The sequence below is a fragment of the Dioszegia hungarica genome, assembly GCF_025882075.1.
Source record: "Dioszegia hungarica strain PDD-24b-2 chromosome Unknown MKK02contig_8, whole genome shotgun sequence".
NCBI lineage: Eukaryota > Fungi > Basidiomycota > Tremellomycetes > Tremellales > Bulleribasidiaceae > Dioszegia > Dioszegia hungarica.
The window spans coordinates 3,746,984-3,773,987 of record NW_026515770.1 but is presented as its reverse complement, the minus strand read 5'-3'; the positions used below and the strand labels follow the sequence as shown (position 1 = coordinate 3,773,987).

General features: G+C 58.3%; 10 protein-coding genes across 10 annotated transcripts; 5 read left to right on the top strand and 5 right to left on the bottom strand.

The window, feature by feature from the left end:
- Positions 1–112: 112 nt before the first annotated feature.
- MKK02DRAFT_27356 (glycoside hydrolase superfamily) lies at positions 113–3,461 on the bottom strand (the record flags this gene model as incomplete). Its single annotated transcript, XM_053087335.1, has 15 exons — positions 113–628; positions 663–731; positions 777–825; positions 871–1,115; positions 1,162–1,270; positions 1,335–1,526; positions 1,594–1,784; positions 1,826–1,883; positions 1,933–2,000; positions 2,059–2,268; positions 2,313–2,689; positions 2,738–2,788; positions 2,843–3,005; positions 3,084–3,202; positions 3,275–3,461. 15 exons carry the CDS (start codon positions 3,459–3,461, stop codon positions 113–115), a joined length of 2,604 nt encoding a protein of 867 aa, XP_052946247.1.
- A 2,569-nt stretch (positions 3,462–6,030) lies between these two features.
- Positions 6,031–7,326, top strand: MKK02DRAFT_25188 (uncharacterized protein; the record flags this gene model as incomplete). Its single annotated transcript, XM_053086999.1, has 1 exon — positions 6,031–7,326. One exon carries the CDS (start codon positions 6,031–6,033, stop codon positions 7,324–7,326), a length of 1,296 nt encoding a protein of 431 aa, XP_052946246.1.
- Positions 7,327–7,368: 42 nt separating this feature from the next.
- MKK02DRAFT_45174 (glucose 1-dehydrogenase) lies at positions 7,369–8,298 on the bottom strand (the record flags this gene model as incomplete). Its single annotated transcript, XM_053093273.1, has 4 exons — positions 7,369–7,571; positions 7,614–7,962; positions 8,006–8,157; positions 8,220–8,298. The coding sequence occupies 4 exons, from the start codon at positions 8,296–8,298 to the stop codon at positions 7,369–7,371; spliced, it is 783 nt and encodes a 260-aa protein (XP_052946245.1).
- A 385-nt stretch (positions 8,299–8,683) lies between these two features.
- Positions 8,684–10,270, top strand: MKK02DRAFT_26659 (putative racemase; the record flags this gene model as incomplete). Its single annotated transcript, XM_053087233.1, has 8 exons — positions 8,684–8,707; positions 8,759–8,814; positions 8,865–8,884; positions 8,931–9,200; positions 9,233–9,564; positions 9,611–9,744; positions 9,795–9,996; positions 10,046–10,270. The coding sequence occupies 8 exons, from the start codon at positions 8,684–8,686 to the stop codon at positions 10,268–10,270; spliced, it is 1,263 nt and encodes a 420-aa protein (XP_052946244.1).
- Positions 10,271–10,781: 511 nt separating this feature from the next.
- MKK02DRAFT_45172 (uncharacterized protein) lies at positions 10,782–12,059 on the top strand (the record flags this gene model as incomplete). The annotated part of the gene is made up of 2 exons (XM_053093272.1): positions 10,782–10,856; positions 10,932–12,059. The coding sequence occupies 2 exons, from the start codon at positions 10,782–10,784 to the stop codon at positions 12,057–12,059; spliced, it is 1,203 nt and encodes a 400-aa protein (XP_052946243.1).
- A 168-nt stretch (positions 12,060–12,227) lies between these two features.
- MKK02DRAFT_45171 (uncharacterized protein) lies at positions 12,228–14,666 on the bottom strand (the record flags this gene model as incomplete). Its single annotated transcript, XM_053093271.1, has 9 exons — positions 12,228–12,287; positions 12,335–12,467; positions 12,517–12,680; positions 12,728–12,788; positions 12,835–12,954; positions 13,021–13,606; positions 13,654–14,013; positions 14,061–14,168; positions 14,246–14,666. 9 exons carry the CDS (start codon positions 14,664–14,666, stop codon positions 12,228–12,230), a joined length of 2,013 nt encoding a protein of 670 aa, XP_052946242.1.
- A 513-nt stretch (positions 14,667–15,179) lies between these two features.
- On the bottom strand, positions 15,180–17,364 carry MKK02DRAFT_45170 (amino acid permease/ SLC12A domain-containing protein; the record flags this gene model as incomplete). The annotated part of the gene is made up of 12 exons (XM_053093270.1): positions 15,180–15,520; positions 15,554–15,775; positions 15,821–16,084; positions 16,132–16,225; positions 16,279–16,445; positions 16,499–16,548; positions 16,596–16,835; positions 16,888–16,895; positions 16,931–17,005; positions 17,054–17,085; positions 17,132–17,180; positions 17,236–17,364. 12 exons carry the CDS (start codon positions 17,362–17,364, stop codon positions 15,180–15,182), a joined length of 1,671 nt encoding a protein of 556 aa, XP_052946241.1.
- An 850-nt stretch (positions 17,365–18,214) lies between these two features.
- On the bottom strand, positions 18,215–20,320 carry MKK02DRAFT_24699 (uncharacterized protein; the record flags this gene model as incomplete). Its single annotated transcript, XM_053086919.1, has 3 exons — positions 18,215–18,273; positions 18,339–19,900; positions 19,947–20,320. The coding sequence occupies 3 exons, from the start codon at positions 20,318–20,320 to the stop codon at positions 18,215–18,217; spliced, it is 1,995 nt and encodes a 664-aa protein (XP_052946240.1).
- A 2,194-nt stretch (positions 20,321–22,514) lies between these two features.
- On the top strand, positions 22,515–24,661 carry MKK02DRAFT_26410 (fungal-specific transcription factor domain-containing protein; the record flags this gene model as incomplete). The annotated part of the gene is made up of 5 exons (XM_053087188.1): positions 22,515–22,692; positions 22,746–23,653; positions 23,699–23,974; positions 24,019–24,331; positions 24,381–24,661. 5 exons carry the CDS (start codon positions 22,515–22,517, stop codon positions 24,659–24,661), a joined length of 1,956 nt encoding a protein of 651 aa, XP_052946239.1.
- Positions 24,662–24,918: 257 nt separating this feature from the next.
- Positions 24,919–25,950, top strand: MKK02DRAFT_45167 (uncharacterized protein; the record flags this gene model as incomplete). Its single annotated transcript, XM_053093269.1, has 1 exon — positions 24,919–25,950. One exon carries the CDS (start codon positions 24,919–24,921, stop codon positions 25,948–25,950), a length of 1,032 nt encoding a protein of 343 aa, XP_052946238.1.
- Positions 25,951–27,004: the final 1,054 nt, after the last annotated feature.

The window sequence follows — 27,004 nt, the reverse complement described above, 5'->3', positions numbered from 1 at the left end:
GCAAAGAGGAGGGAGAGCCGGAGGAATGCGGAGCTCGGAGCTACAAAACCCACGTTCGCGACTTCGTGCTCTTGCTCCGGGTTCACAATATTTGGCATGATGATACAAGACATCAGGCGCTCCCATCTCCCATATACCGAGCGACCACTGCCCTACCCTCCAGCCCTTTCGCTGTGACAACCTGCACATCGCCCGGGAAAAGGTCTATACCCTGATCGCTCCACTTGACCTCCCCCTCCGCCCCCTTCGTGTCCAGCACGACCCCCTTGATCGGCCGCTGGCACTCCAGCGTGACCTTCTCGCCGTCCACCGTGATCTTCAGCCCCACGTCTTTCGGGAAGATGAGGAACTTCCAGGGTTCGGGCCAGTTGGCATATCGCGCCAAGACCTCGTTGGTCTCGGGATCGAGAAGACGGGTTTGGACGACGATAGGTTTGGGCGTCTGGGATAGCGATGTTCGAGTAGGCTGACCTGGGACGAGGAGAGTCTTCATCTCGGTGGACGAGTTGGGGTCGAGGGTGACGGAGTGGGACCACCGGCCCGTCTCGCCCTGGTGCAAGTCGAACGCTACGAGCTCGACTTTGACGGCTTTGGGCGAGAGGGTCGAATTGCATCCCCATAGTTGGAGCTGAGAATCAGATTCTGATCGTCATTGTACTCACCTCTTGATCGATTTCACAGAATGCCTCAGTCTTTTCATCCTTCATCTTCTTGATATCCTTTCTCGTCATCTGGGTTCATCAGCACTGCCCTTCTCGTTTCAAAGCGCCACTCACGCCGACAGTGTACGGCCTTAGCTCTCTTGCGATGGAGTAGAAAGCAGGTCTGAGCAGTCAGCTCTAATCCGACGCATGGCAGCCCTAAACTCACTTTGGCCTTAGATAGTAGTCCACTATCGCCCAGCTGACGCACGGCCAGCAGTCATCTAGCTGCCAGACCAGCGCTCCAGCTGTGTACTCGCGCCCCTTACCCCTCCAGTCCCGCCTCCAAAGTCGATAAGCCGCAGCGAGACACTCGGCCTGCATGATCTGGGTATAGTAGATGTAGCTCGGCATGTCGAAGGCGTGGCGCATATTCTCCATGAGGTACAGCTCGAGACGACGTTCAAAGCCATCCTAGAGTGTCAGCTATGCGCACTGCGGGGGAAGCTTGCCAGCTCACCGCCTTGTTGTGGTTCGCAGAGACGCGAGACTGAGGGAACAGCTGAGCCGGATCATCATCCCATCCCTTGACGGTCCGGATGTCTGGGTAGCCCTGCATCCCAAACTCCCTGATCGGTCAGCTTGTGTTCCTCGACCGCTTTCCTGCGCTCTTACGGGATCAGGGAAGCTCACGAGACGAATCGGCCTCCCAGCTTGTCCCAATTCGCCCAAGGCTCTTGACTACCATGCCAGACGTTCCATTGATGGATGTCCCCGACCGTCTTGTCTTTACTGTCTTTCCCGCCATATGGACTGCCGCGGTGATAGAAGATGGTCGAAAGCCGACCGACCACCTCGGGCAGGAGGACTTCGTAGATGTGGCGGCTGAAACATAAGCAACAAATCAGACAAGGAAAGCCTCAGGAATGGCAGTAGAACGCAAACGACTTACGCTGGGAACGCCGTGTTCATGTAGTCCCCTGACTCGTCCGAGTAGTCCATCACCTTCTCCGCTTCCGCAACCTGGTAGTCTTCGTTGTTGCCAGCAAAGATGACCACAGAGGGGTGATTTCGTAGCCGCCGTACGACCGACTCGGCTTCGGTCTTGATGTTGTCGTTGATCTTGGGGTAGGAAGGATACTGCTGCTCAGCTGTGGTAAGGGACTACATACGTGTGATCTTACCAGACCACAGCCGAACATCATGTCTTGCCAGATCACGAGGCCACGCTCGTCGCAGGCGCTGTGGATCAGCAGTGGTCCTACAAGCCGGCCGGGGTATCATAGCTCACTCGTACAGCGCCTCATCCTCGTATATCCCTCCAGCCCAAATCCGAAGCATGTTCTGGTTCCCCTCAACCTGCTGATCAGCCGGGTACACTAGCCGACAAGCCTGATCCAGAAGAGCAAGGACTCACCATCAAGTCCATCCAGCGCCTGTAGCGATCACCCTCCATCTCGGTAAGGAATGAGTCGCCCGGGATCCAGTTGCTTCCACCGCAGAACACCCGGACCCCGTTAACTTCGAATAGGAAGCTCGTCCCTTCCTGGTCGATGAGAGGCTCTTGTACGACACGAACATGGCGGAAGGCTACTCGCGTAGTGGAAGATAGCAGCTCCTTGCCGTCCTGCAATATCAGCGGTGATCCCGACATGGGCCGAAAGGACTCACGCTGTCGATAACGGTGAGCTCCAGCTTGTAAAGCGGCTGCTTGCCGTAGTTTATCGGATACCATCCCGCAATCTCTCCTTGATCCAATATCCAGTCCAATCTGCTGTCGCGCACGACATCCTCCTTGATGCTGGTCCCGCTCACGACATCCTCCTTGATGCTGGTCCCGCTCGAGTCGCGTAGAACGGCTTTGATGCTCGAACCGGAGGGCAGGGCGGAAGGCCCGAGCTGGATGTCCGCCTTCAATGTTCCGATCTTGTAGTCAGGACCAAGGAGGTCCGTGTCGACCCGCACATCTTCGAAGCGATATGTATAGGTGTCGAGGGAGATAGGGCGCCAAGGACCGACGGTCATCATCACCGGTCCCCAATCCCAACCTGACGCGTCAGCTGAGCCGGGCCGAGAGTCAGAGAGGCTGGACAGACCCCATCCGTACTGCGCTTTCCGCGAGTACAGTCTGTTTGACGCGCCATTCCCTGCGATATGAGTTGATGTATGATGTCAAAATCTGCCTTCGTAACAAGACGTACAAAGAGTGCGGGGACCCCCGTTCTCGCTTTCCTCTTTCTTAGCCTCGTACCACGCGCTGCGGAAGTGAAGGACCAGCTTGTTCTCGCCTTCCTTGAGGTGGTCCTTGCAAGCGATCCTGTGCGCGATGAACATATTCTCGGTCGATGCGATCGTCGTTCCATTCTGGTGTCGATCAGCTTTGCCAAGTACACCGTTCCTCGCGCACTGATGCCCATCTTCGGATACGCAGAAGGGACTTACGAGGATGATATCGCAGTAGGTATCCAGCCCTTCACAGACAAGATCTGCGCACTTCTCATCCAGCTGAGCCGAGGTCACCTCGAAGGTTGTTCTGAAGTCCCACTCGGCCTCCTGGATCCCTTGCAATCAGCTTCTCACAGACAGCACTGCCTCGCAGGATGACCCGACCCGACCGGAAGAGCACTTCTCACATTGTACATCCCACTCAGCGAGTCCCTTGAAGGGGTCAGGGATCCTTCCCGCCTTCTTGAGCTCTACGTGAACCGAGGTCGGAATGGCGCAGTCAAGCCATTCCTCCTTGACGTTCCCGAAATGCGGTGCCGAGACGACCTGCGAGAACTGCCAGTTCGCATCGAGCTTTTGACTGGACGGCGACATCTAACTCGTGTATGATGAAGTATATGATGAGATGCAGAGATGAGACGCAAGGCAGACCCACAGCAGCATCGAGCCTACTTCATCCGCCCCCGGCAGCCGGACCGGTAGAGTGGGGGTCCAGGGTGGGGGACGGTGCGGGGAATGCTGCGGAGTTCGTCCTCACCGTCCGCTCAGACCGCCCGCAAGAGCCTTCAAGCTTGTCCGTCCCATAGACTCGGCTGGACTCGCTCCAGATACTCGGAGGAGGAAAAGAGCGCGGACTCATCCCGTATACATGAGTGCTCAGCAAGGGCCGGGGCAGAATCGAACCTCGCAGGATCCCGCCCCACAAGTACTGCTCTGGAAACCGCGAGGTGACAGGCCGATGGCTGTATGGGGATGTAACGGAGCGTATCACCGTGGCTGTGTCTTGCTGACTGGTCTCGGATACCATCACATGTATGCATACCGGCTGGGCATAGCGACGAGGCAGCAACGGACGACCTGATCACGTGCCGTTATGATGGCTTCCTCATCTTTCGCGCCTGGCTTCCGGTGCATATCTGAGACATTCTCATGCACCTGTGGCATTCTGATACCCATGGAGCTACCTGGCTACTGCATACTGACAAGGTATGCTTCCTCCGACGAGTGGCCATGCAGAGCAATGCAGCCACTGCCGCAGTTCTGCCACATTCAGCCCAAAATCCGGATCCGGATGTTACGTTATTTTACGGGCCGTGCCTGTTCCGTGTTTTTACCCTTTCCGGCTGTCCAAAGCTTAAATTCAGTCGGCGCAACTCTTTCTCCCTCTCTTTCCGTTGCAGTTGCTCTGAGACATTGATCGACCGAGCGCCATCCTACCCAGTCCAGCCAAACTCAACACAAAGAGGCACCTCCTTGACCCTCATAGACCTCAAGGTCACTCGGCAATTAGACGCGAAGTATCGACTGGCTATCCCTGGACCGCCCTTCATGCAACGAGTCTAGGCCGGATTCCATGACGGGGCTAGGTTCGCTTGGCTGCTTTGAGTAGTTGCTGCTGTCGGAGACATTGCTACTGATGATGATGATGCTGGTCAAGCTTTCAGGATTGTGGCTTGGACGCGATCATCACCGGCGACGTGACGGAGACGCTGATCTTCTGCTCCAGACTTTCTGATATACACTCGACAGAGAACAATCCCTCGCCCCGTCTTTGACTTTCTCGCACGACCTTCCCGCCATTCAGTCCCTAGCTGGCCTCGTCGTACTCCCGTACCTCCCCGCCCAAGATGATGAAGTCCACTTCGCCTGGCGCGTCTCTTTTCGCGTCCGACTACTCCCTCTCCCCGAACCCCTCCCCGCCTTTGGCCCGCAACCCCTCGCCCAACCCCTCTCTCAGCAGCTCCCTCCGCAATCCTCGTTCTTCACCAAATCCTCCCGAGGAGATCCTCCTGCAGCCCATCGCGTCTCGTCCAGCAAACTACACCACACCATTGCCCGTCGTCTTCCCCACTCCTCGCCAGTCGAATGGCTCTCCCCCTCTTCATGCAAACCAGCTCCCTACACCTCCGACATCACCAGCATACGACAAGTACACCCCTGCCCCTGTGCCGCGGTCCATCTCCGGCAAATTTACCCGCAAGACCAGCATGGTCGAAGAGATGCAGGAGGAAGAGGAGGAGGTTGCTCAGGTCCCTGTGCTCCTGAACAAACTGCCGGTTCGGCCTGTTTCGTCTGCGTCCAGCAAGCAGTCGACAGGATATAGAAACTGCGAGCAATGCATGGAGGGCGAGTCCTTTCTGCCTCGTCTGAGAAGTACGCTGACAAGCAAGGTGGTCTCGGACACGAAACCAAATCCGCTTCGTACAAGCCAGGTACCGAAAAGGCCTATCACCACCTACAACGCGCCAACGACCTCTTTGGCCAGGCCCTCGCGGCTCAGCCCGGCTTCCCCAAGGGCATGCTCGCCAAGGCCAAAGTCCTCATCCAGCTCGCCATGAATTACCAACCCCCCAAAGTCGCCACACTCTCCCTCCGCGAAGCCGTCCACCTCCTCCGCGATCTCGTCCGCATTGCGCCCAAATCGGTGTCGGCGCGCGAAACCCTCGCCCAGGCATGCGCACTCCTCAGCGGGTTGCTGCATGATACGGATGATACCGCCACGGTAGATGACGAGACGAGGGTGTGGGAGGGGCCGGTCGGGTGTTTGGCTCGGGAGGCACTGGCCCAACTGGAGGACGTGGCGGCGGACAAGATGGACAAGATGCGGACGATGCACCAGAGGGACGCGGCGGAGCTGGCGCCGTCCATGGCGGAAATGTTCCTCGCCCTTTCTTCGGCCGCCATCACCGTCTCCACCCTCGCTACGGACCTCCCTACCGTCGACCTCCACATCGAGCTCGCGGAACAAGCCCTGGACCAGGCAAGCAACATGTCTACCGTTGCCGCCGCCGCTCGCGTCAAATCCTCCACTTCCTCTGCCAACCTCATCACCCGCGTCCAGCTCGCATCTGGCCGGTCCTCACTCGAACGGCTCCGCCATACCTTCCTCCTCGGTACCGACCTCGACGAGGATGATTTCCGGTCACTCATGGCGGACATGGCGATGCTCGCTACCGAGTGTCGCGAGCGTGCTGCCAAGCTGAAGGGCAGCAAGGCGGCCGCGGCAAGCACGTTGGCTTGGGACGCGATCAAGCAGCTAGGTGACGCCAAGGTCTTGTACGCGAGCCTGCTCAGGCTGGTCTGGCGAAAGCGGAAGCCCTCGGCGAGGAAGCGGGCGTCTGAGGGGATGAGAAAGCTGAGTCAGCGCACGGCGAGCATGGAGTCGGACATCAAGGAAGAGGACGAGGAGGAGGATAGCAAATCGCGGATGTTCCCGTCGACTGCTCACATCCTCCTTTCTGCTTCAAAAGCATCTTCCCTCTCCGCCCCCTCGGATACGGAACGTCGCGAATCAGGCAGCTCGTACATGCGGAAAGGCTCGCAACTCGACCGGGTCCGCGAGGGTCGTGAGATATCCACATTCACACCTCCACCACCCGGTCCCCGTGGCTCCATCTCGGTCGGTCCCGACTCGCTTGCCCGGCGCGGCTCGTGGATGCCACAGGGGTACACCGGTATCGGCCTGAACGGTAACACTCACAGCGGCGTCCATGGTATGGTCGGTCGGTCTAGACGCGCGTCCAGCATGTCGGCGCCTCTCGTCGGACCAGACGGCATCTCTGCCTGGACACGCAAAGCTTCGGTCATTTCTTTCACTGCCGAAGAGGAAGGCGCCGGTCTCGTCCCCTCGGCCCAGCTCGCCAGCTCGGCCTGGGAGCTCCTTGACGGTGCCATCAAGCAGTACAAGCTCGCTCTCACCCTCCTCTCCTCCTCCGACCTCCCTCCAGCCCATCTCGCACGGGGCAAAGCGGACACTCTTACCCAAATCGCCTACGCGTCATGGTTCCAGGCTTCGCTTGCTACTCGGGTCGCCCTTGCCGCGGACAAACGCACGGGTCTGCTCGTCACCGCCGAGGTCTACGCAACATGGGCGGCGAGGGAGGTGGGATGGTCATTCCTCATCGAGGGAACGCAGGAGGCGGCTCAGGCGGACAGACGGACCAACTCGTGGAGAGCGGACGAGTCGGGCAAGCGGGCGGTCATGATGCTGGTCAGGACATGGTGGCACCGGGCCGTGACCACAGAAATGATGGACACGGACACCAAGACAGCGGCCAAGGATGCGGTCGAGGTGGTGGTCAGGCGAATGCGTGATAGGGAAGGGGTACGAGACGGTGATGTGGCGAGATGGCGGGCGTGGCTTGGGAAGAACGAGGGGGAGATGGACGCTGCCGAGGGCTTGTTCTGGAGGAGTGTCAGTAGGATCTTGAGGGGTGGCGCTGGATTCGTCATGTCTTAGATCTAGGTAGAGCTTATGTTTTATAATTGCATGTAAAGCTGGCTATTGCAGACTGATCGCCATCCCGCCATCCACCAGCAGGCTGGCACCGTTCACATATGCCGCTGCGTCTGAAGCCAAGAACAACGCTGGTCCAGCGAGATCTTCTGGCTTTCCCAACCTACCAAGGGGTACCCGTCGTTCTTGATCTGCTCTTTTGACAGGGTCGGCCAGGTCCTCTTTGTTGATGTTGGTCTCGATTGTTCCTGATATCAGCGACAGTCAAGCGAAGCGCTGGACAGACTCACCAGGCAGTACAGAGTTACACCTGATACCCATCGGACCCAGAGCGATCGCACAGCTCTCCATCAAACTCTTCACTCCCGCTTTGGTCGGTGTATAGTGACATTGCTCGCCTCCACCCATCAGCGCCGAGATACTCGAGACAGCCACGATTGCGCCGCCCTTGGGCGAGTCCTGTTTGGCCATCTGGTTCGCCACCGCTTGAACCACGTAGAAGGCGCCGTTGAGGTTTACGTCCTGTACACGCTTCCATAGCGAGGCGGGAAGATCGAGGAAGCTGTGGAAGGGGCAGATACCGGCGTTCGAGATGAGGACGTCTATGCGGGAGAAGGTGGACACGCCGGCTTTGACAATCTGAGTATCAGCTTCGCGTTTCCATGATCAGAGGAGCACTCACTGCTGAGGCTGTCTCCTGATTCGCAATGTCTCCAGGTACTATGACCGTCTTGGCACCGAGGTCCTTGCAGGCTCTCTCAACTTCCTGGATGTCCGCCTGAGTGGAATCCCCGAGATGGTGCAGGATGAGATTCGCTCCATTCCGAGCGGCACCTGGCGAGTCAGTAATGCTTCGCGTCCTGCAGCTGCTGCTTCGCTCCCAGCGGCGAGCTCACCTATAGCGATGGCTCGCCCTATACCGGTCGAGCAACCTGTCACCGCCACGATCTTTCCGGGGAGAAGATTGAATGCCATTGCTGTTGATGCTTGACCAGTCAATTTCGAGCGGGACGACGTATGGAGCTCGGATGCAGGCAGTCTTGTTTGATTATCCAGCGCGCGGAGCTGGGTGAACAATGTATTGAATGAGCAGCTTTCAGCTTTGTGAGCTTCATACTCGGCCACTTTGATCGCCAATTGACCGTGGACCATGCAGCTTCGGCCTCGGGCTATTCTTTCCGCCGAGCGACCGGAAGAGTTACCGGTCCGGGTCGGCGTGCGGTCTATCTCTTGTTCCGGTCGTGCAAGACAAGCTAGCTCTGGTTGCCCGCCCAGTGTCTACACCTTTCTCAGTCGTACTTGACTTCTGCCTTGTACATACACTTGATAACCTCCCACATCCTCACAAAACTCAGTCAAAATGCCCAAGACATGGCCTACCATTGTGAGTCCGGACAAGCTGTGCTCTGTCCCGAGTCCTCCGCTGACCTGTCAGGCCAAGCTCGAGACGTTCATTCCAAGCGCGAACGGCTCTGGCGGAGATTACCACAGGTAAGCCGGGTCCAGTGTCTGAGTCAGAGGACATACAGCTGACTTTTCAGGCAGAACACTGATCACTGGAGTACGCGCCCCCGTAGCTAGGCCTTGGAGCAGCGCTGACCCTGCAGTTGTGCAAGGCAACATCTCCTGCCCGATGCATAAGTACGACGAGTACCGCTCCTCGCGTACTTCGTGGGGTATCGGAGTGCTCGGATCGATCTTTGTCAAGCTCACGGCCTCGGACGGTACCATCGGCTATGCGACCGGGTTTGGAGGTCCACCCGCCTGCTGGCTGATCGAGGAGCACTTTAAGCGCTTCGTTATCGGCCAGGACCCGCGCGACACCAATAAGATCTGGGACATGATGTGGAGGGCTAGCATGTTCTATGGCCGAAAAGGTAAGCCACGACAGGGACATCGCTAATGCCAGGTCTTCCCCTTGCCGCTCTTTCGGTCGTGGACCTCGCCATCTGGGACCTTCTCGGCAAGATCCGCGGTGAACCCATCTACAAGATGATCGGCGGTCGTACCAAGAAGGATATCCCTCTCTACCTGACAGGCCCTCGCCCGGAGGTCGCCAAGGAGCTCGGCTTTTGGGGCTCCAAGGTCGCCCTTCCCCATGGCCCGTCTGACGGACACGAGGGTATTCGCAAGAACGTCGCGTATCTCAAAGAGTGCAAAGACGCAGTCGGTCCGGACTACCCAGTCCAGGTCGACTGCTACATGAGTCTGGATGTGCCGTACACCATCGCGCTGATCAGGGTGAGTACGAATGCGATACAGGGTAGGACCAGAGCTGATGACGCAGGCTACCGAGAAGGCTGGGGTCGAGATCAACTGGTGGGAGGAGGTCCTTCACCCCGATGACTTTGACGGGCACATCAAGCTCAAGGAGGCTCTCCCGCACGTCAAATTCACTACTGGCGAGCACGAGTACTCCAAGTGAGTACTGATCGATATCCCTTGTCTATGAACGTCAGCTAATGAGCTAGGTATGGCTTCCGCAAGCTCATCGAGAACCGGGCTGTCGACATCATCCAGCCGGACGTCATGTGGCTCGGCGGTCTGACCGAACTCATCAAGGTCGCGGCGATGGCAGCGGCGTACGATATCCAGGTCGTCCCCCACGGTTCTGGCCCATACTCTTTCCAGGCCATCATGACCTTCACCAACTCCGACTTCTGCGAGTACATCGTGAGTGCAGATCCTCCTTGGTCTCGTGAGCATCGAGCTAATCACCCAGGCCAACTCGCCCGACGGAAAGTCAGTCCACCCCTCCTTCGGTAACCTCTTCTTGAACGAGGTGCTTCCCGTCAACGGCCGTGTCGACCTTACTGACGAGCCTGGATTCGGTCTGATCCTGAACCCAGAAGCCGAGCTGGTACCGTACAGCACATTCTTCAAGCCTGTCCACGGTCTCGGCGCGGCAGGCGAGGCGGAAGTTGACGACGGGAAGAAGAAGGCCTAGAGGGACTTCGAAGATCTCCTTAGCTACAGGACGCCGGAGTTTTGTAATCCCTCGATGTACATGCGCTTTCTTTGATCGACCGGGCTGCGGCAGCTCTGACTATCATTGGACCATCATGACCTATCATGCATTCATGACCTTGACCGGCCACATACCAGGGTAAAATTACCTCTTGGGGTAAGATCGTCGCGTTACGTGAGCGATAAGACGATACCGTAAGGCCGGCTACCGCGCAGCGCCGGGGGGCCACCGGCCATCTGTTGCGATGCACATCATCTCTACCTTTGTCCTTTGTACTAGTACTGTAAGTCTACGTACAGATATCAAGGCCTTGCCCTCGCCGGCGGTCTCTGACGGCTCATCTTGATCTTGGTCGCAATTTTACTGGAAAATCCCCGTTTCATCGCCAATTGTACCATAGCTACGCGGAGTTCGCCACCTAACGTTGCCCCATTCGCGTCGCGAAGTCAACCGATCTAGACGTACTCAGGTCAGACACTTGTCAGCCAATATGCCTTTACACGGCGTCGGTATCATTGTCGGAGGGACTATAGCAGTCATCGGCTCAGGCTATGCTTTCAAGAAGGTAAGTACACCGTGCAGCGCTTGGCCCGCGCTTCATTCACTTTCGATGTAGTGCGCCCTGCTGACTGGAGTGCAGTTCGTGTACGACCCCCATCTCGCACCATACATCGAGGCTTTCATAGCCCAGCACCCCATCCTTCACTCTCTTTCACCGACCCCCTCATCACAAGCAGACGAGAACACCCGCCGGGCAATACCCGTACCCATCGCTGCGTCCACTTCAGGCACCTCGTCGGCGCGTCAATCCAACCTGACTCACGTGCGACGGCGCCGGTCGGTGCGTAATCAGGAGGATGCTGGGGGGATGGACGTGGAGCTTGAGACGCGCCAGCCGTTGCTGAGAGCTGGGGAGAGGGAGGAGTACTACCTGGACTCGGACCGGCTGGATGAGTGGGGCCGGTCTAGGCGGGCGACAATGAAAGTTGGGCCGTCGGCCGGTCCCTCTCGTCCCAAGCCAATACCTGCACCACTCGTCTTACATTCTCCACCCCCTTCTATCAGCCACAGTCTAGTCGACCTCCATACCGAGTCTGCTCCACCCCCACCACCCTCCGAACCCGCGGCGGAGCCTTTTCAGGACTCGGAGCTACGCTCTATCATCTTTGATCGGGACGAGCCATTGGTGGGTGCCGTGGCCACGCTCACAACGCCCATCCTTACATCGGCACCACTCGAGATGCCGTCGCCACCAGCCGTACGCACCCCATCTATCACGTGCGGGGAACCGCCCTCAAACCATATCCTCACTCCTGGTGACCACGACTCCACGCCCACTCAGACGCAAACCCCCTTTGTCCAAGCGCTCCACTTCGAGGGAGCTCCAGCTCCCACCGACGAGGCTGATGAGGATGATGATCTCGACATCATCAGCAATGTCAACAGCGATTATGTCGACGCGGAATCGTACACAATCCCGGGGACACCCGATACGGATCGCGGACTGTCCCCTACCTTCCCCTCCTTCCCCTCTGCTCCATCTACCGCATCATACGCCCTGCTACCGGCTAGAGGCGTCAACTCGACGGACCAGGCGTTAGCGAGCGGAGGGGCGGTCGGCGGGCTATCCTTCATCCGGCTTCAGAGCCCGCCTATCCTGGACAGAGAGGGCATGCGGGCAGGACTAGCGGGTCGGCGGTCGATGAGCGTGGTCAGTCTGAGTGACGGGAGTGAGAGTGGGAGGTCGGACGATTGGGAGGCGATCTGAGGGGACATCTAAGGAGGAGCCACTTGCTTGCTGAGTAGCATCGAGGCGCGGGGGTTGGGTCATTGTAGCAGTATCAGCCTGGACCTTGAAGGTTACCGTTTTGTATCTACAGCGGATCACATGTAAATTAGATCGTATGCCCGACAAGATGGTAGCATTGTGTATGATCTAGATGTCGGTAGGTATTGGCAAGAACTGCCCGATGATCACGCTTGGAAGATCGAAGACCTGGTTGGTAAGCTCGCGCTTCGGCATACGGAATGGAGCAAACTTACATCTCGCCTGATGGTATAGCAGCACGAACACGCCAGGCTAACATCTCCCACTTCCAGGGTCGTCGCCTGGAAGAAATTCTGAGTGGTATTCTCGAATGCGTGTACCGAAAAGTTCTCCCAGTACGAGATCGCCCTGTCGATTAGCAGCCATTTCAGCCCACAGTGAGGCGGATAGAGCTTACGATTGCTTAGCAAATAGCTGATAGATATATGTCTTCCCGCTCAACAGCTCGTCCTGCTGTTTCCCGATCAAGCCGCAAAACTCTGGATTGGCGTAGACAATCTCGCCTGTCCGACGCCAGACCGCCGTCGGTGTTGCCGAGTACGATATGAGCTTTTCGAGCTCCTGGTGAATGTTAGCTCGATCCCGCACTTCGGTTCTAGATGACTGACAATCAGAGTCCGCTGGAAAGACCTTTCAAGAAACACCTCGTCTTCCTCGCTCATGGGCATTCTGAAGCGATCAGCACGATCCTTGCTGCGACCAAGATCTGGCCTACTGCAACACGATTAGACTTGGCCGGAACGCTGCCAATGCTTTGACCACCCTGAGCACTTCCTTTTGCTGGAAATTCTTCGAGATATGCTCCATGAGCAGGTGGTACCCCTCAGTATAGTCGCTAGTGTATCAGCTTTGACCTTGGGGTGGCGAGGAGTCAGGCAGTGCTGACAAGACAAACACTCACAATGGCTTGACGACACTGTGGTACACTTCCGCACTCGTCCGGAGTCTTCCTTGTTTGCTTGAAATACCCGGAATGCCTTCCGCATATTGCCCCATATCTCCCTGCTCCTGCGCTGACGGACCGGCGTTGCTGCTCCTAGCTTCGGACCCGCCCATACTCTGTGCGCCAAATGATCCTCTTGACGCCGCCGAGGCATTTTCCGTCCAATTTGTCCAGGGAGAAGGGGCCATACCGGCGGATAAGCGATTCATGTCGGGCTGTTGGTCTGGTAGATGAGATTGGGGTGGCGCACTTGCCCAATTGGGACTGATGAGCGACTGGTGGGGATTGCTGGGTGGATCGAGCAGGAAGTCTGGGTGTCGAGGCTGGGAGTAGGAGGAGGTTGGCTGACCGCCTAGCATGGACAGCCCGGATGTGCGCGAAGAGCCGAGGTGGTCGGTGAGGTACGGGCTGGGAGCTGGCTGAGACAGCATGGGGTCCAAGGACAGTTGATTGTCATCAGGGAGGTCGAACGGGAAGACGGGGGACATCGAATTCAGCATTGCGTCCAGCATTTGGTATTCGTTGCTCGCTGATGTGCCGAAGTCTTTCTGATTCAGCTGCGCGTCCTCCTAGAAACAGCGGCCCGCTCACCGAATCCTCCATTCCCAAAAATACCAGGATCGTCCCATATCCCATCCCCACCTCCGCTCATGACCCCAGTCCCGTTCCCGCTCCGTATATCTCCCAGTAATTCGCTCGGCAACCGATTCCGCTCCGGCGACTCCAGTCGCTCCGGTCCCAGCATCTGAGGCGCCAGCCAGATATCCTCCTCCCTCCCCAGAGTGGGTAGGCCTGGTATACCGAGAGGCTGCAGGAGGTCGGAGTTTGTTCTAGCTATTGGCGGCAGCACGGGCGGGGTGGTCAACGACAAGCTAAAGCTTGGTTGTTCCGATGGGCGATGTGACGAGGAAGTAGCAGGAGATATTGACGTGGTGGTTTGTGCGGGATGTTCTGCTCGTTCAGTCTCAGCACCTGGCGCGGGGGACTCCTGGACCTACCTGTAAAATCCTTCAACTCCCCCTCCATGAGATACTTTGCCTTCTTCCGCACACCTTCAACGCACTGGTCTGCGATCCCCTTCTTGACGCATCGTGTACATGGCCGTTCTGAGAGATTAGCTTAGTCCATGGCATGCGAATCATTCCTCTCCCTCCTAGACACATGGAGCAGCTCTCGAACTCACTCTCATCGCACGTCAGATGGCTCTTCTGGCAGACCAAACACGCCTTCGCAACCTTCCTCCGCTTCCCATCTCCCGGATCCCGTTTCTTCCGCACCTTGGCGGCCCCCTGTCCCGTGCTCTGGCCAGGTGCGATTGGCTTCACCCCTTTCCCCTTCTCTCCCCCTGCTGCTAGCTTGCCAGATCCGCTTCCGCTTGCGACGGCGTTCGCACCATTTCGGGCAGGATGAGCAGCGATAGGACGTTGAGTTGCGCTATTCCCGCTGGTGATGCTCGTCGCGTGGACCGGAGATGGTACGGTCGAACTATCTGATCCGGACGAGCCTAGTTGTGATCCCGCTGGAGCAGTGAAAGGCGCCGCGGTCGACCCGGAGATGAAGCTGGATCCAGCAGGCCAACCGGACGGAAGAGATTGAGTGTCCATCCTAGGTCTGACGGAGTCGATGCTACGCGGTATGGAGGTTGGTGCTGCAGAAGCGGGAAGCGCCCATCAATCGGATTGGGGTTTGCGCAGTCGGCTCGATAAGGGCGTCTTCCAGCCGCAAGATTCAGGTATGGAGGTATGACGTGAGGACAGGCAGAGCTCGATAGGGCTCCAGATGCGCTTTGCTGGACGAGAATGCTACAATACGGCGGGACTTGTTGATGGGTGAAGGAGGTGGATGTCAAGCGCGAATTTGTGCGCCGAGTTGACCGGAGTGGCCGGTCACCGGTCAAACAGCTGTTGATCAGAGGTTCTCTTTCTACCTCAATCGACCATTTAGCGCTTCGACGACTCCGTGGCCCTTCTGCGTGGAGCTCGGAGCGCCGCTCAGTACAGAGCGCCTTACTTCGGCTCATTTTTGGCCATACAATATCTATCATCTCTCAACCGAAACGAGGCGGCTTTCCCGCTCACCATCCTTTCGTTCACTGGATCTCCGCCCTGCTATACTGACTAAACCTTCTCACCCGCTGAGCTACTCAACTGATGCCCCACAGGCGCGGCATACTCAAGCCTGTCGTACTGCGTGCCCCTCAACGCCTCCGCTGGCCCCCCACCCAGGTCAATATCGTCCGTGTGGACCCCCTTGGTCTTCCTGACGAGCTTGAAGCCGATAAAGCACATGAGGATGAGCGGAAGGGTGACGTAGGCCGCAAAGAAGTCGGAGATGGCAAACTCGCCGAGGAAGACGGTGAAGCCGTTGAAGATCAGAACGAGGGAGAAGAAGAGGATGCACACCCAGGCGAGGTACGGCTGGAACCATGATCGCAAGGGGAGCCGAGTCCGGTCGATACCTGGCTGTCAGCGGAAGAAGGTTCGAGGCTTACCTTGGACATCACAAGCCTTCTTGAAGCGGGTGTAACAATAGCAGATACACGTCCACCCGACCAGGGAGGACAGAGCAGAGAGGTTACTAAGCCAGGAGAAGGCGACGTTGGACCCCGCAGATAGACTGAGGAAGGCGAGTAGCGCAAAGCAGAACCCGATGATGACGCCAGAGAATGGGATACCGGCCTTGTTGGTCTTGAGGAACCACTGCGGCATAGAGCCTATATATCAGCTGATTCCCACTGACTGTAACTGATGGGGCTCACCGTTCCTTGCGAGTGCCATGAGCGTCCGCGAGACAGCGTAGATGTTCTCGTTCGCCGAGGAAAGGGCAGACGTCATGACCACAGCATTGATGATACTAGGCAGGACCTGGACGCCTGTCTGCTTGCAGATGACAACAAAGGGCGAACTCGCGGCGGTCTTGCCTCCGCCTGCGACGGCGCTGAGCAGCTCGGGTGACTTTTGGCTGACGTTAAGGCCGATGATGAGGATCGCGAGCATGTAGATACCGATGATACGGTAGAAAACTGCACTTTGAGCTTGCCTACTGGGCGGGTGGAATCATCCAACTTACCGGTCCTCACTGCCATTCTCATCGTCCGGCGAGGGTTGTGAGCCTCTCCCGCTAGGATCCCGATACTCTCGATACCACCATAGCTGAATGCCGCCTGTCCTGTCAGTTTCTCACCCCAGCTGTGCTGTCGATAACAAGACTGCTGACCTTTGTGAAGACAGCCCAGAAACCCAGGAAGCGGGCTTTGGCGACCGGCTGAAGCCCCTTGAATGTATCGTTGAAAGGCTCATCTCGCCAGTATCGACCACCGATGAACTCGTGCTTGGGTCCGATACCGCCGAGGTTGGCGATCAGCCCAAAGAGGATCAGGCCGACTGCCTCATCAGCCGATCCCAAAGCCAGACACTTCAACGGGCGTCGGTCTCACCTAGCGTGGCAACCTTTAGGCAGGCGAACCAAAACTCAATCTCGCCGTAGCTACTCGATCAGCTCTGCGCAGAATCATTGTGATGCTGTGTACTCACTATCTTACGCCAATGACGTTCACTCCGATGGCGACCACGAGGAATACAGCGATATAGATGCCCGCGTGAGTGGCGTTTTCGTCCCAGAAGCTCAGCATGACTGCGATAGCCGATAGCTCTGAGGGGATCGCCATGCCGGTTTGGAGTATGTAGTTGATGCCCATCATGAAGCCGAAATGCGGCGAGACGTATTTGGTGCCCATTTCGACGAAGCCGCCGATGTTTGGCGCAAAGCAGGTCCTACATGTCAGTACTGGCTGTGAGACCGCAGACGGATGGGCAAGAGGCTCACATTTCTCCCTGAGGGTCAGCGCGGGCGGACACAAAGGACTCACGAGACAGTACATCATACAACCAACAAGCGCGCCCATGATCGTGTAGCCGAGCCATGCGCCGACTGGACCACCAAGCTGAGGAGTCAGCCCTGCTCGAATCACCCAGACCAGCTACGAGCTCACCGCAAGAGCGGAGCCGGAGCCCAAGAATAAGCCTGGTGCTTTAACCGAAGCTCTGCACAGCTGGGGCATAGCACTCACCAGTCCCGATAGTCCCAGCGATAGCTATCATGGATACCACACGAGGGGGCTAGGCGTCAGTTGGGAACTCATTCCCCATGTGTTGCTAGGGCTGCAGCACCTACCAGATCCCGACGCGTCCCGTGGTCGCCCTCATGGGTTGTAGCTAGTTCCTCATCTGTCAGACCTTCATAGGCAGGTGAGACTGTCGTCTGAGGTCCAGCATACTCCTTGTCGTCGTTGTTGAGAGACATGTTGCGGTTCGATCAGGCGGCGGCGAACGAGAGGTTTCGGTCTTCGAGCTGGCTGAGTCCAACTTAAGTTCAGCCTCCTGCCGCAGACGATATGGAGGATCATGTACCGCTACATACAGCACCCGAAGCCGAAGGACAAGTGACGGCGGAAGGACAGATAAGGATTGCCGTCGAATCTCGCCGAGATCCGCTCTTCGTCCGACTAGCTCGCCCATGCGGTACAGTTCTGCGCTGTCCTAGAGCGGATTGGGATCTGGCTCTTTGCGTCGTCGGCCTAAGGAGATTGGAGCTCCTTCGACGGGGGAGTGGCTCGGCGGATTATGAATCTATTCCTGGTCTTTGATAAGACGGCAAGTCCAGCCGCGGATCGTGCCGCCGGCTGAGTAAGTGGGGCAAAGTGGGGGAGTTCAGCATTTACCGTATCTCGCCGTACTGAGCCGTACGCGCCCGCTCGATACCGCAATACCGTCTCATATTCGCCCGCGCAATAAAAGTTAGGAGACTCACAAGCTGGAACCCTTTCCTCTGGGACTATCGCTACGGCCGTCCGATGGCTGCGCCAGTATACGGCCGACGGTGGGCAATCGCGGCCTGACGCGAGCCGACGACAAGACAGCTTGTTGGAACGGCTGTCTCGCGATCTTGAGATGTCCAGTTGTGAAGCGTACATACGAGTAAGAGAGCCGTCTACAATTGATTCGTGTATGTGCAGTAACTACTAAAGGTACATGTATCAGCCAGGTCGCTCCTTTCCCGTCCTTTGCCATATCGAGCGCTTCGTTTCACTTCCTACATTCCCTCAAACCCGCCTAGTCCCAGCCTGGTGCGCTGCTGTCCCCGCAGTACCTGCCTAGTCGTGGTGACCAGCCGAATGCTCATAATCCGACTCGCTCGCAAACGTGATTGCACCTGATACTATCAGCCATCTCCTCCCACACAAATTGAAAGAAACAACCAGAAAGACGAGTACTTACTCTCGCTCAATCCAGTCCCGCTCTGCTTCCTGCCCAGACCCCGCTTCATCTCTGCCCACCCGCCATGTGAGAACTGATTCTCCACATCCGGACTCTTCAATCCGCCCACCAGCCCGCTAGCCGCTCTACCTAGGTTCGGCTCTGCGCTAAGCGTTGAGAAGCTCGAGGGGAAGAGGGTAGATCCCGGCCCGCGGTCCAGGATGGGGGCTTGGTGGTGGTGCGAAGTCGAAGGGGACATCATCCCCATATGCATCGTGGGCGTGTTGGCGCCCGAAGTTCCGGCGAGGCCGAGACCTTGCGAAACGCTCGCGCTTCGGCTCGGACCGTGGTAGGATGCCGCCTGCGGTGAACCGGAGGACGAGACGATGGTGAGACCCACAAAGGACTTGGTGCGGCTCTTCGCATTCGGAGCTGCACGGGAAGGACTGGGCGAGCCGGCGGCCGAGTCCCGTCGTAGGGCAGATGATCCGGTGACGGGCGACATGAGCGGATCGCGCTGGTGCCTTGATCCAGCCCGTTGCGCTGTGGTCTGCGACGCAGCCTTGCCCGAGCTTCCGCCCGCGCCCTCATTCTCCTCCCCGATCGAGCCCAGAAGAGCCGTCATCCCCGCCGTGGCCTCCGGATCGTCCTCCACGATTTCTCCAAACTCCTCGATGAAGTCCTGCTGCGCCCTCGCCATATCCTGGTCCACGGGTTGTATTCCCTCAATCCAGACCTGGCTGGCCATCCTGTATGCCGCTCCGTCATCGTCGTCCAGGCCCTCTAGACCGCCCCACGTCTGAGCCGCCCCATCCTCTCCTCCAGCATTCAAGAGCCGGTCATCACATCCCAGACATACGCCGACCTTCTCCCACAATGCGACCGAGCGCTGCCGGACCGCCTGTCGAGCGCGGAAGATCCATTGATAGTCCGGGCATTCGAGCCGGTCCGTACCCGTGAGGTGGAGCTTGAACTCGTCCCAGTTCCAGCTCTCCGGCGAGATTTCCTGCCAATTCCGCCTCGCCCGGTCCTTGGGGAAGGTTGCGCGGAGAAGAGTGAACATCTTCTCGTTGCTAGAGTGCTTCATGAGATCCCCGACCTCGGCGGCACGATCGACAAAGGGGAGGAGGCAGTCATCCTCCAACTGGACGTACTCGACAGGTTCGAGCGCGGTGGGTGGGTGCTGCTCTGGGGTGGATGCAAGACTGCCGGAATAGCTCGGTGACCGCTTGTAGCTGGCTCCCGCGGATTTGCGGCGCTTGAGCTCCGCACCCTTGAACCCGCCCTCGGGCATGAGTACGGGACTGGCCAAGCCACGAGCGAGTTCGACGACCTCGTCTGGTGTGTATGACTTAGCTCGCCCGCCCTCGTTGTCCGCCGCCGAGTAGATGGTGGAGATGCGGTGAACTGCGTCCGGGCCACCAGGAGCGTGAGAGACCGGAGACGCCTTCGCTGGGGTCATGGGCGAGAATGTGTTGAAGCTTGACGCAAAGCTGCGACGGGGAGCCCGGGGTGAGGTAGCAGGGATATCGATGGATTGGGAGAGACCGATAGGTGCGAGTGCGGACGATGACTTGGAGCGACTATAAAGTCAGTGAATTGAGCTTTCAATGGGGGCGCAAGACTCACCGCCTGAGTCCAGCCTGCTCCGAAGCCGGCGCCTTGACCAAGGTCAAGCGGCTGAAGAGAGATGCTGGAGTACTTGTGTTCTCGTTCCCGTACTCTTTGCCATCTCCCCATTCCGCCGCTGAATGATATAGACTCTGTCGCCTGCTTAGGCTGCGCGTCACGCTACCCGCCCTAGAGTGGCCGCCTGCGCTACGCCCATCGGATTCGCCCGAAATTGAGCGCGCGTGGCCGCTGCGGGGTGAGGGCAGAGGTACGGACGCAGTAGGCATCGGTGAGAGGCCCTGCAGTGGGGAGAGAGCCGAGAGACCATGGTGGCGCGAGGGGGATTGGTGGGGACGGGGTCGAAGCCCGCTGGGAGATGAGGGAACGTCCATATTGCCACTTTTAGCTAGATGGCCCGGGGACGCTCGCGATGGCGAGAGCGAGGTACGAGGAGGTCTGCTCGGAGATGGAGTGTTATGCTGCTTTGGCTCAAGCACGACCGGTGTGCGTACAGTGGGATTGCCACTAGCCTGCTGGGGTGGACGAGGATCCGAAGAGACGAAGTGGGTGTTGGAGGAGCGGTATTCGGAGAAGAGGGTATGACGTTCAGGTAAAGGGAGACGATGAGAGTCGGTGCGCGCACGGGGTGGCGGTGTGGGATGGGAGTATGGATGGGCATGGTCGGACAAAGGGAATTGGTGTAGGATGATGCGAAGAAGAGGTGCGTCAGCGTGTGTCATGATGGGACCAGCAAACGAGTGAATGTGAAGGGCAATGAGTAGTGGAGGGGGATGGAGAGATGCTCAGTCATAGCATGCCACAACTCCGCCTTCCTCGACGCCCGAAGCGACAGAGATTGCTCGACGTTGCGCTCGTCCATCCTTTGTTCACCGAAGCCTCGCGTGTTGCGAGCTACGCCTTGTGATCGCCCGCTGGCCACGACGAACATCACAGGGATCCTGACTTACCTCTTGACTCTGGCTGTCTTCGACCTCCGCCTCACTGCTGGTCCTTCTGAACCTGGGGTCGTAGAGGTCGAACTCGTCCTCTCCCTCGTTGTCGTCGTGGAACGGGCTATCTGGGGGCACAGTCGCCTTCCGAGCCTGCTGATTGTTGTGGTCGTCAAGGTCGTGATGGGCGTCCGGGGCTATGACGGGGTCGACCCGAGATGTGGGAGGTTGAGAGGAAGATGAGAGTTGGAATGATGACGAGAAGAGAGGCATAATGGAAGATGTCGGCTCGGTCCAGGAGGTTGCCGAGAAGGTTCGATGGAGCCGCTCGTCAGGCCGACTCAGGGCGAGGCACCGCGGAGGCGTCAGATGAGGTTTCGCGGGAGGCCTGGGTGATCACGGGGTCACGAGGTCGACGGAGACGGAGGGAGTAAAGGTGTTCAGAGACCGCACGAGAGCAGCTGATCATCGCCTGGCAGCGAAAGGGAGCGGAGGGCGATTGCGTCACGCGCGTCAGGGGAGAGAGAGGACGCGGGGTAAGCTTGATCAAGGTGACTTTGCGGCAATTATTGGAGGCTTCAACTTGCAAGCAAGAGGACAGAAGGACGAGCGGGGCTTCCGTTGTCTCATGCTCTGCACGCTCGTGTAGCTGTGCTTGAATGCATGCATTGCGCAGGCCAAGAGATGGGGCCAGCACTAACTTAGCTCCTTTCCACATCTCGAGAGCTGGGCGCCACGGAGGCCCTCATTCTGCTCCCGTTACTCCACAACCGCTTCCCCGCTGACGACATGGCAGCGTGCCTGACTCAGAATGCTCAAGTCGATAAGCTGACAGCCTACCGTATATGAGCTGACATTCAGCAGACCGCCTATATGTATGACAGCGTGATTTGCACTCCGACATCGGACAGTCTCCCCTGCATGCATCGGCAGAAGCTCAGAGTGAAAGCTCTCTTCTGAAACAGCTGACGCACGGACCAACCTGAAACATACGGAATCAAATTACCCTGAGTCACGCTGCTTACTGCTGTTGGCTGGCTGGCGGGATGAAGATGCGCCGATGCCTGATTGGAACAACTCTTACACCGAGATCACCTCCACTCACCGGTCCGGTCGATACTTACAGACGGGTATGGCAACACAGGCCACGAGCAAGTCGTCAGGTCGTCTGACGCTGAGGAATCTGCTCAGAGATCCAGCATCGACAGTCACACTCACCCCCGCCTACGCACCGGATCAGGTCGAATCCCCTCTCAATCCCGAGTACGAGGCGCCGAGCAGCGTCCCTGTAACCGGCATCCTCGGTACCAGCTCGGAAGCCGCAGCTCGATCGAAGCGAGGCGCCAAAGCTGCCGCGGGTAGCGCGGACAGAACCAAGATGTCAAATCGAGGTGGACCGGATGCTGGCTGGGGGTTCCCTCCGCCGAGCCCAATGATGTATCATCAGGGGTACAGCGTTGACGGGATGAGGCAGGGGGAGAGTAGCACCTCCGGGTTAATGGGAAGGCGGGAGACGGGCAGTCCCGGCGCAATGTCTGCCTATTCGCAAACGACCCAAACTGGCGGAAAGCGTAGGAGGAGGGAGAGCCAAGCCGAGACGGCCGACACCGGACCGGAACTCGAGGATGAGGGTGCGATGGGGTCAAGACCACTAGCCATCACCTGCGCGCCCTGTCGGACACGCAAGGTCAAGTGCGACAGCGGGAAGCCTGTCTGTGGGAATTGCGCCAAGAGTCCCAATGAGTGCTACTACCCCGTCAAGCTGAAACCTGGCTTGCGGCCGGGTACTGGGACAGATATGGCCAGGCGTCTAGGTCAGTCTTGTACAGAATGACGGAGGACGCTAGTCCACCAGCTGATCCCTCAGAGAACCTGGAGGAGCGGATACAATCGTACGAAATCCGGCTGGCGGATCAAGAGACTCGTCTCACACATGTCCAACAAAGTGCCGCAGGCCATGCTGGACCGTCCCAGCCATTTCCCGGTCTCGCTGGGAACACATCGCTGTATACCGGTCTACCCCAGCCGAGTCCTATGGACGCTCTAGTTCAGCCTACTTCCGGCTCTTCATCCGCCAATGCGGCGATGCCCCCGCTAGACTTCTCCTCCTTCGGCCCGTCCGCTTCGCCCTCGGGTCACTCCGCCCATTCCTTCCGCGACCCCAACATCCTCCCTCCCGACGATATCGTCCGCGACCTCATCGGACTCTTCTTCACCTTCATCCATCCCTGGGCACCCATCATTTCTCCCATTCTACCCCCGTTCTCCGCTCCCTGGTCGATCGTCGTTCACGCAATCGTCGTCGTCTCTCTGCGGTACTCGAACGATCCGCGCCTCCCTCCCTCCACGCAAGCGACGTATCGGCAAGCGGCCAAACAGCACGTCTTGGCGCACGCTATCGAGTCGACATCCATATCATCCGTGCAGGCATTGGCACTGCTCGCGCTCGACCTGATCGGATCGGAGCAGGGTCCGTCTTCTTGGGGTCTACTTGCGCTCCTCACTCGTTCGGCGGTACATCTGGGGCTGGCGAAGGAGGAAGATGCGGCGGGACAGCCGACGTTTGGAGGAAGGGCACCGGCGCCAAGTCTGAGCAGGACGAGCATCATCCCTCCTCCGGCGGACTGGAGGGAGGATGAGACGAGGCGGAGATTGTTTTGGTTGATCTTCTGCTTGGATCGGTATGCGTGCGTGTCGACGGGTTGGGACTTTGCCATACCGGATTCTGAGGTTAAGCGGCGACTACCTTGTGCCAACGAGATATGGGCTGGCAACGTTAGTCCTTTTCGCCAGCGTCAGGCACATCCAGCTTATCCATAGGAATGGTGCTTCACGCCTCTTTTCCGCCCGGTACCACATCGCCAGCCAAGCGACAATACGTCCAACATCTCTCCGCTTGCACACCTCGTGGAAGCGCTGGATCTGCTCGGCCGGGCACATACGCTACAAGCGGAAGTCATCGAGCCAGGCGACAGCTCTGCGATATTGGCCAGGAAGGAGATGACCATAGACCTCACTGGGGCGGCGAGGGGCTGCTTTGAGGCTGTCGGGCCCAGTGTCACCGGGGGTAGACAAGACGGACTGACTCTGATGATCGTAAGTGCTGTGCGGTCCACTGTGGCCAAAGCTGATATCCAAAGCAAGCGATCCATCACGCCACCCTACTCAAGCTGAACGCATACTACGCCTACCCAGCACTAGCGACCGGCGAGCCCATCGAGCCACATACCTCGACCTGTCTCACTGCAGCTGGCGCCATCGTGGACCTAATACATACGGCGCGCGCAGTGGGCTGGATGACGGCCTCGACCCCATTCTTCATCTGGGGTTGCTGGGTCGCGGCGAGGGTGCTGTTTGTACATGCGTTCTTGGCGCATCGGACGGGACCGGACGAGGCGTTTGACGAGATCGTTGGGTGTCTGAGGGAACAAGCGGGCTACTGGGGACTAGCGAGTGAGTTGCGCGGATCGCCCTGACTTTGAATCCCCAGCTAACGATCCAGACCAATATGTCCGCCTCCTCGAGCGCGCCAAGCGGAAATGGCAAGACTCGATGCCCTCTTCCGACCCGCCCAATCCCTCGCTTCCCGACGCGATTCACGTCCTGCTCGACCTCCGCCGTACCGCCTACTCGGCAGTCACGACCAACACGCAAGAGACGCCACATGTCTCCCCTCCAGATGTCGATCTCAGTCATCTCCCGGCGTGGGCGGTCCAGCCACTTCTTGGGGATTTGCACGGGTGGTTTGATCTGCCGGCGGGTTTGTTCCAGGGGGATCTGTGATGCAGTATATTGGGGGCTTTACTGATTGACCTGCTGATCGTCTGTTTGACTGACGATGCGATTCGGACGTCAGCCCAAGGGGAGGGATATGTGAGCCCCTTAGGCACACCCTCTCATATCATTCTCCTTTATCCCGGAGCAAGCGTCCGACCACAAAGGAGAGTGACCTTCTGCCTGCCATATAGACCGCACTAGATGTACTGATGTCGACGTTCATGTATTCCACCGAGCAAACACACGCGGCACGTTAAAGCAAGATGATCGATCCCATCCTCATTCGAACTCCTCCTATCCTACACCCTGACATCCTCGTGCGCATTTTATACTTCTGCCCACGCGCAACTCAGGCTGTTGCAGCTCGCCTATCAAAGGATCTGCATGAGCTCGCCATCACAGCTCTCTACCGTCACTTATCGCTCAACTTTGACTCTCCTCACCCCCTCTCCCGCGGACACAGCTACCAGACCGCCTATACCCCTACCCCCAACCCCAACCCCAACATTTCCCTCATTCGTTCTCTCCATGTATTCTCGACCAATACCAGGGGCCGGTCTGCCCTATCTTCCATCCCGGCCTCCTCCCTCGCGATCCCCAATCTCCGCTCCCTCCATATCCAGCTCGACGCAGACACCAACCGCTGGCCCCAGAGTGGTACGCTGGCTCGGTCACTTCTCGAGCCCGGGCCACCCGAACTCATTCTTTCCGCCGACGAGGGGTGCGACGTCCTCCGCTGGCTGATACTTAGTAGGTGTATGGAGCGTATACCGAGCGGCGTCAGGACCTTGGTGATACAGACGAGCTACGGAAGAGCGGGGGTCAGGGGAGGAGGAAATGGTCGCTCGTGGCCACTGAGCGCGGATGCGTGGTTCAAGAGCGTGGTCAAGGAAACGGCGAGCTGGGGAGTCAGTCCTTTCACCGGCGATATCTCTCTCCGGGTTCAAGGTCACTGCGGGGTAGAAGGTGAGGCGAGAAGGAGCGATGGGGAAGGTAATGGCGGACAGGACGAACAGTGGTCAGAAGTACTCTTGACACTGGCTCGGAACATCGCGATATTACGGCTGCTTGCCATGCGCAGGACGGGAATGGTGAGGGTAATGCTACCAGAGGTGCCTGCGCCTATTATGCGGATATCGGAAGTGAAGGAGCCAGGAGGGGCAGTGAAGGGAGAGGAAAGGAAGCTGGGGCTCATTGACATGATCCAGCTGGCGATGATGGAAATGGCGGAGTGGCGGGGCCTAAGGGAAGACGTTGTCGATCAGGCCATGGCAGGGATCGAGGTTCACGGCTAGCTTCTACTTCGTCGTCTGCATAGAGAGTCATAGAGAGTATAGCAATCACTGTACGAGTAGAGAGACTGCGTGTCACATGAGATTCGCGATGTACAAGTATGGCTACTGAAGGCCCTCACAACCTAGAAGAGAATATGAAAGCTCGTATCCCAAAATCCGAGACCAACTGTCCGTGCCTACCGTCCATGTATCCCATCTCGCCCCCCTCAAGTATCATTCCGCCACATCCACAAGCCCATGCCCACCATTGCCCGATCCTGCTCCCCGTCCCATCTTCCCCGCCCTCGGTGACACACTCGAGCTCTTCCCCGGAATATGAGCCGGCGCCATCAGGCTCTGTTGCTGCGCCTCGCCCATCGAGCCGGGGTACGCCGAAGGAGGAGCCGAGACCGACATGGTAGGTACGACGAGGGAGAAGCCCAGGCCATCGCCGCCGTCCAGAGCTGGGACATCCCAAAAGCTGTCACTCCCGGAGAACATGTCGACAGCCCCGGCCGAGTGACTCCGGTGTGCAGCCTGATGATCGAAGGCAGGGAAGCCGTTCGATTGAGAGTTGTCGTGCGCGGGGCTGTGGTCCTTGCTCGAGCCGTGGCGCGACATGGAGGATGAGACAGACATGTTCGTTTCGACCGGGCTGGCCTGCAATTGCGAGCCAGGTGACGTGAATGCCGAGGAGGGATGCTCGGGGACGGACGGGATGTTGAGCTGGGGCTGAGCGTACTGGTTGTACTCGCTCTGACTCTGCTGGATGTAGGGAGGGCGCATCAATGGTTCGCTGGGCACGGTACCAGTGTGGCCCATACCCAGCGGGGAGGGACGGAGGGGCACGCCGCCGTTGCCGCTGAAGGGGTCGAGACCGAGGAGGCCAAGGTCTTTGTGCAGGCCATTGGGTCTAAGGGTCAGCTATCATCCGAGAGCCCAGCTCGTATTGGACTCACGCTGATGCCCGTCGGTTTGGGTTGAAGTCCAACCCAAAGTCCCCGTCCCCGGCTGTCCCGGACGTCCCGTCCGAGTTGAAGGTCCCGCCACTCCCGACACTGCCCAGACTGGCCAG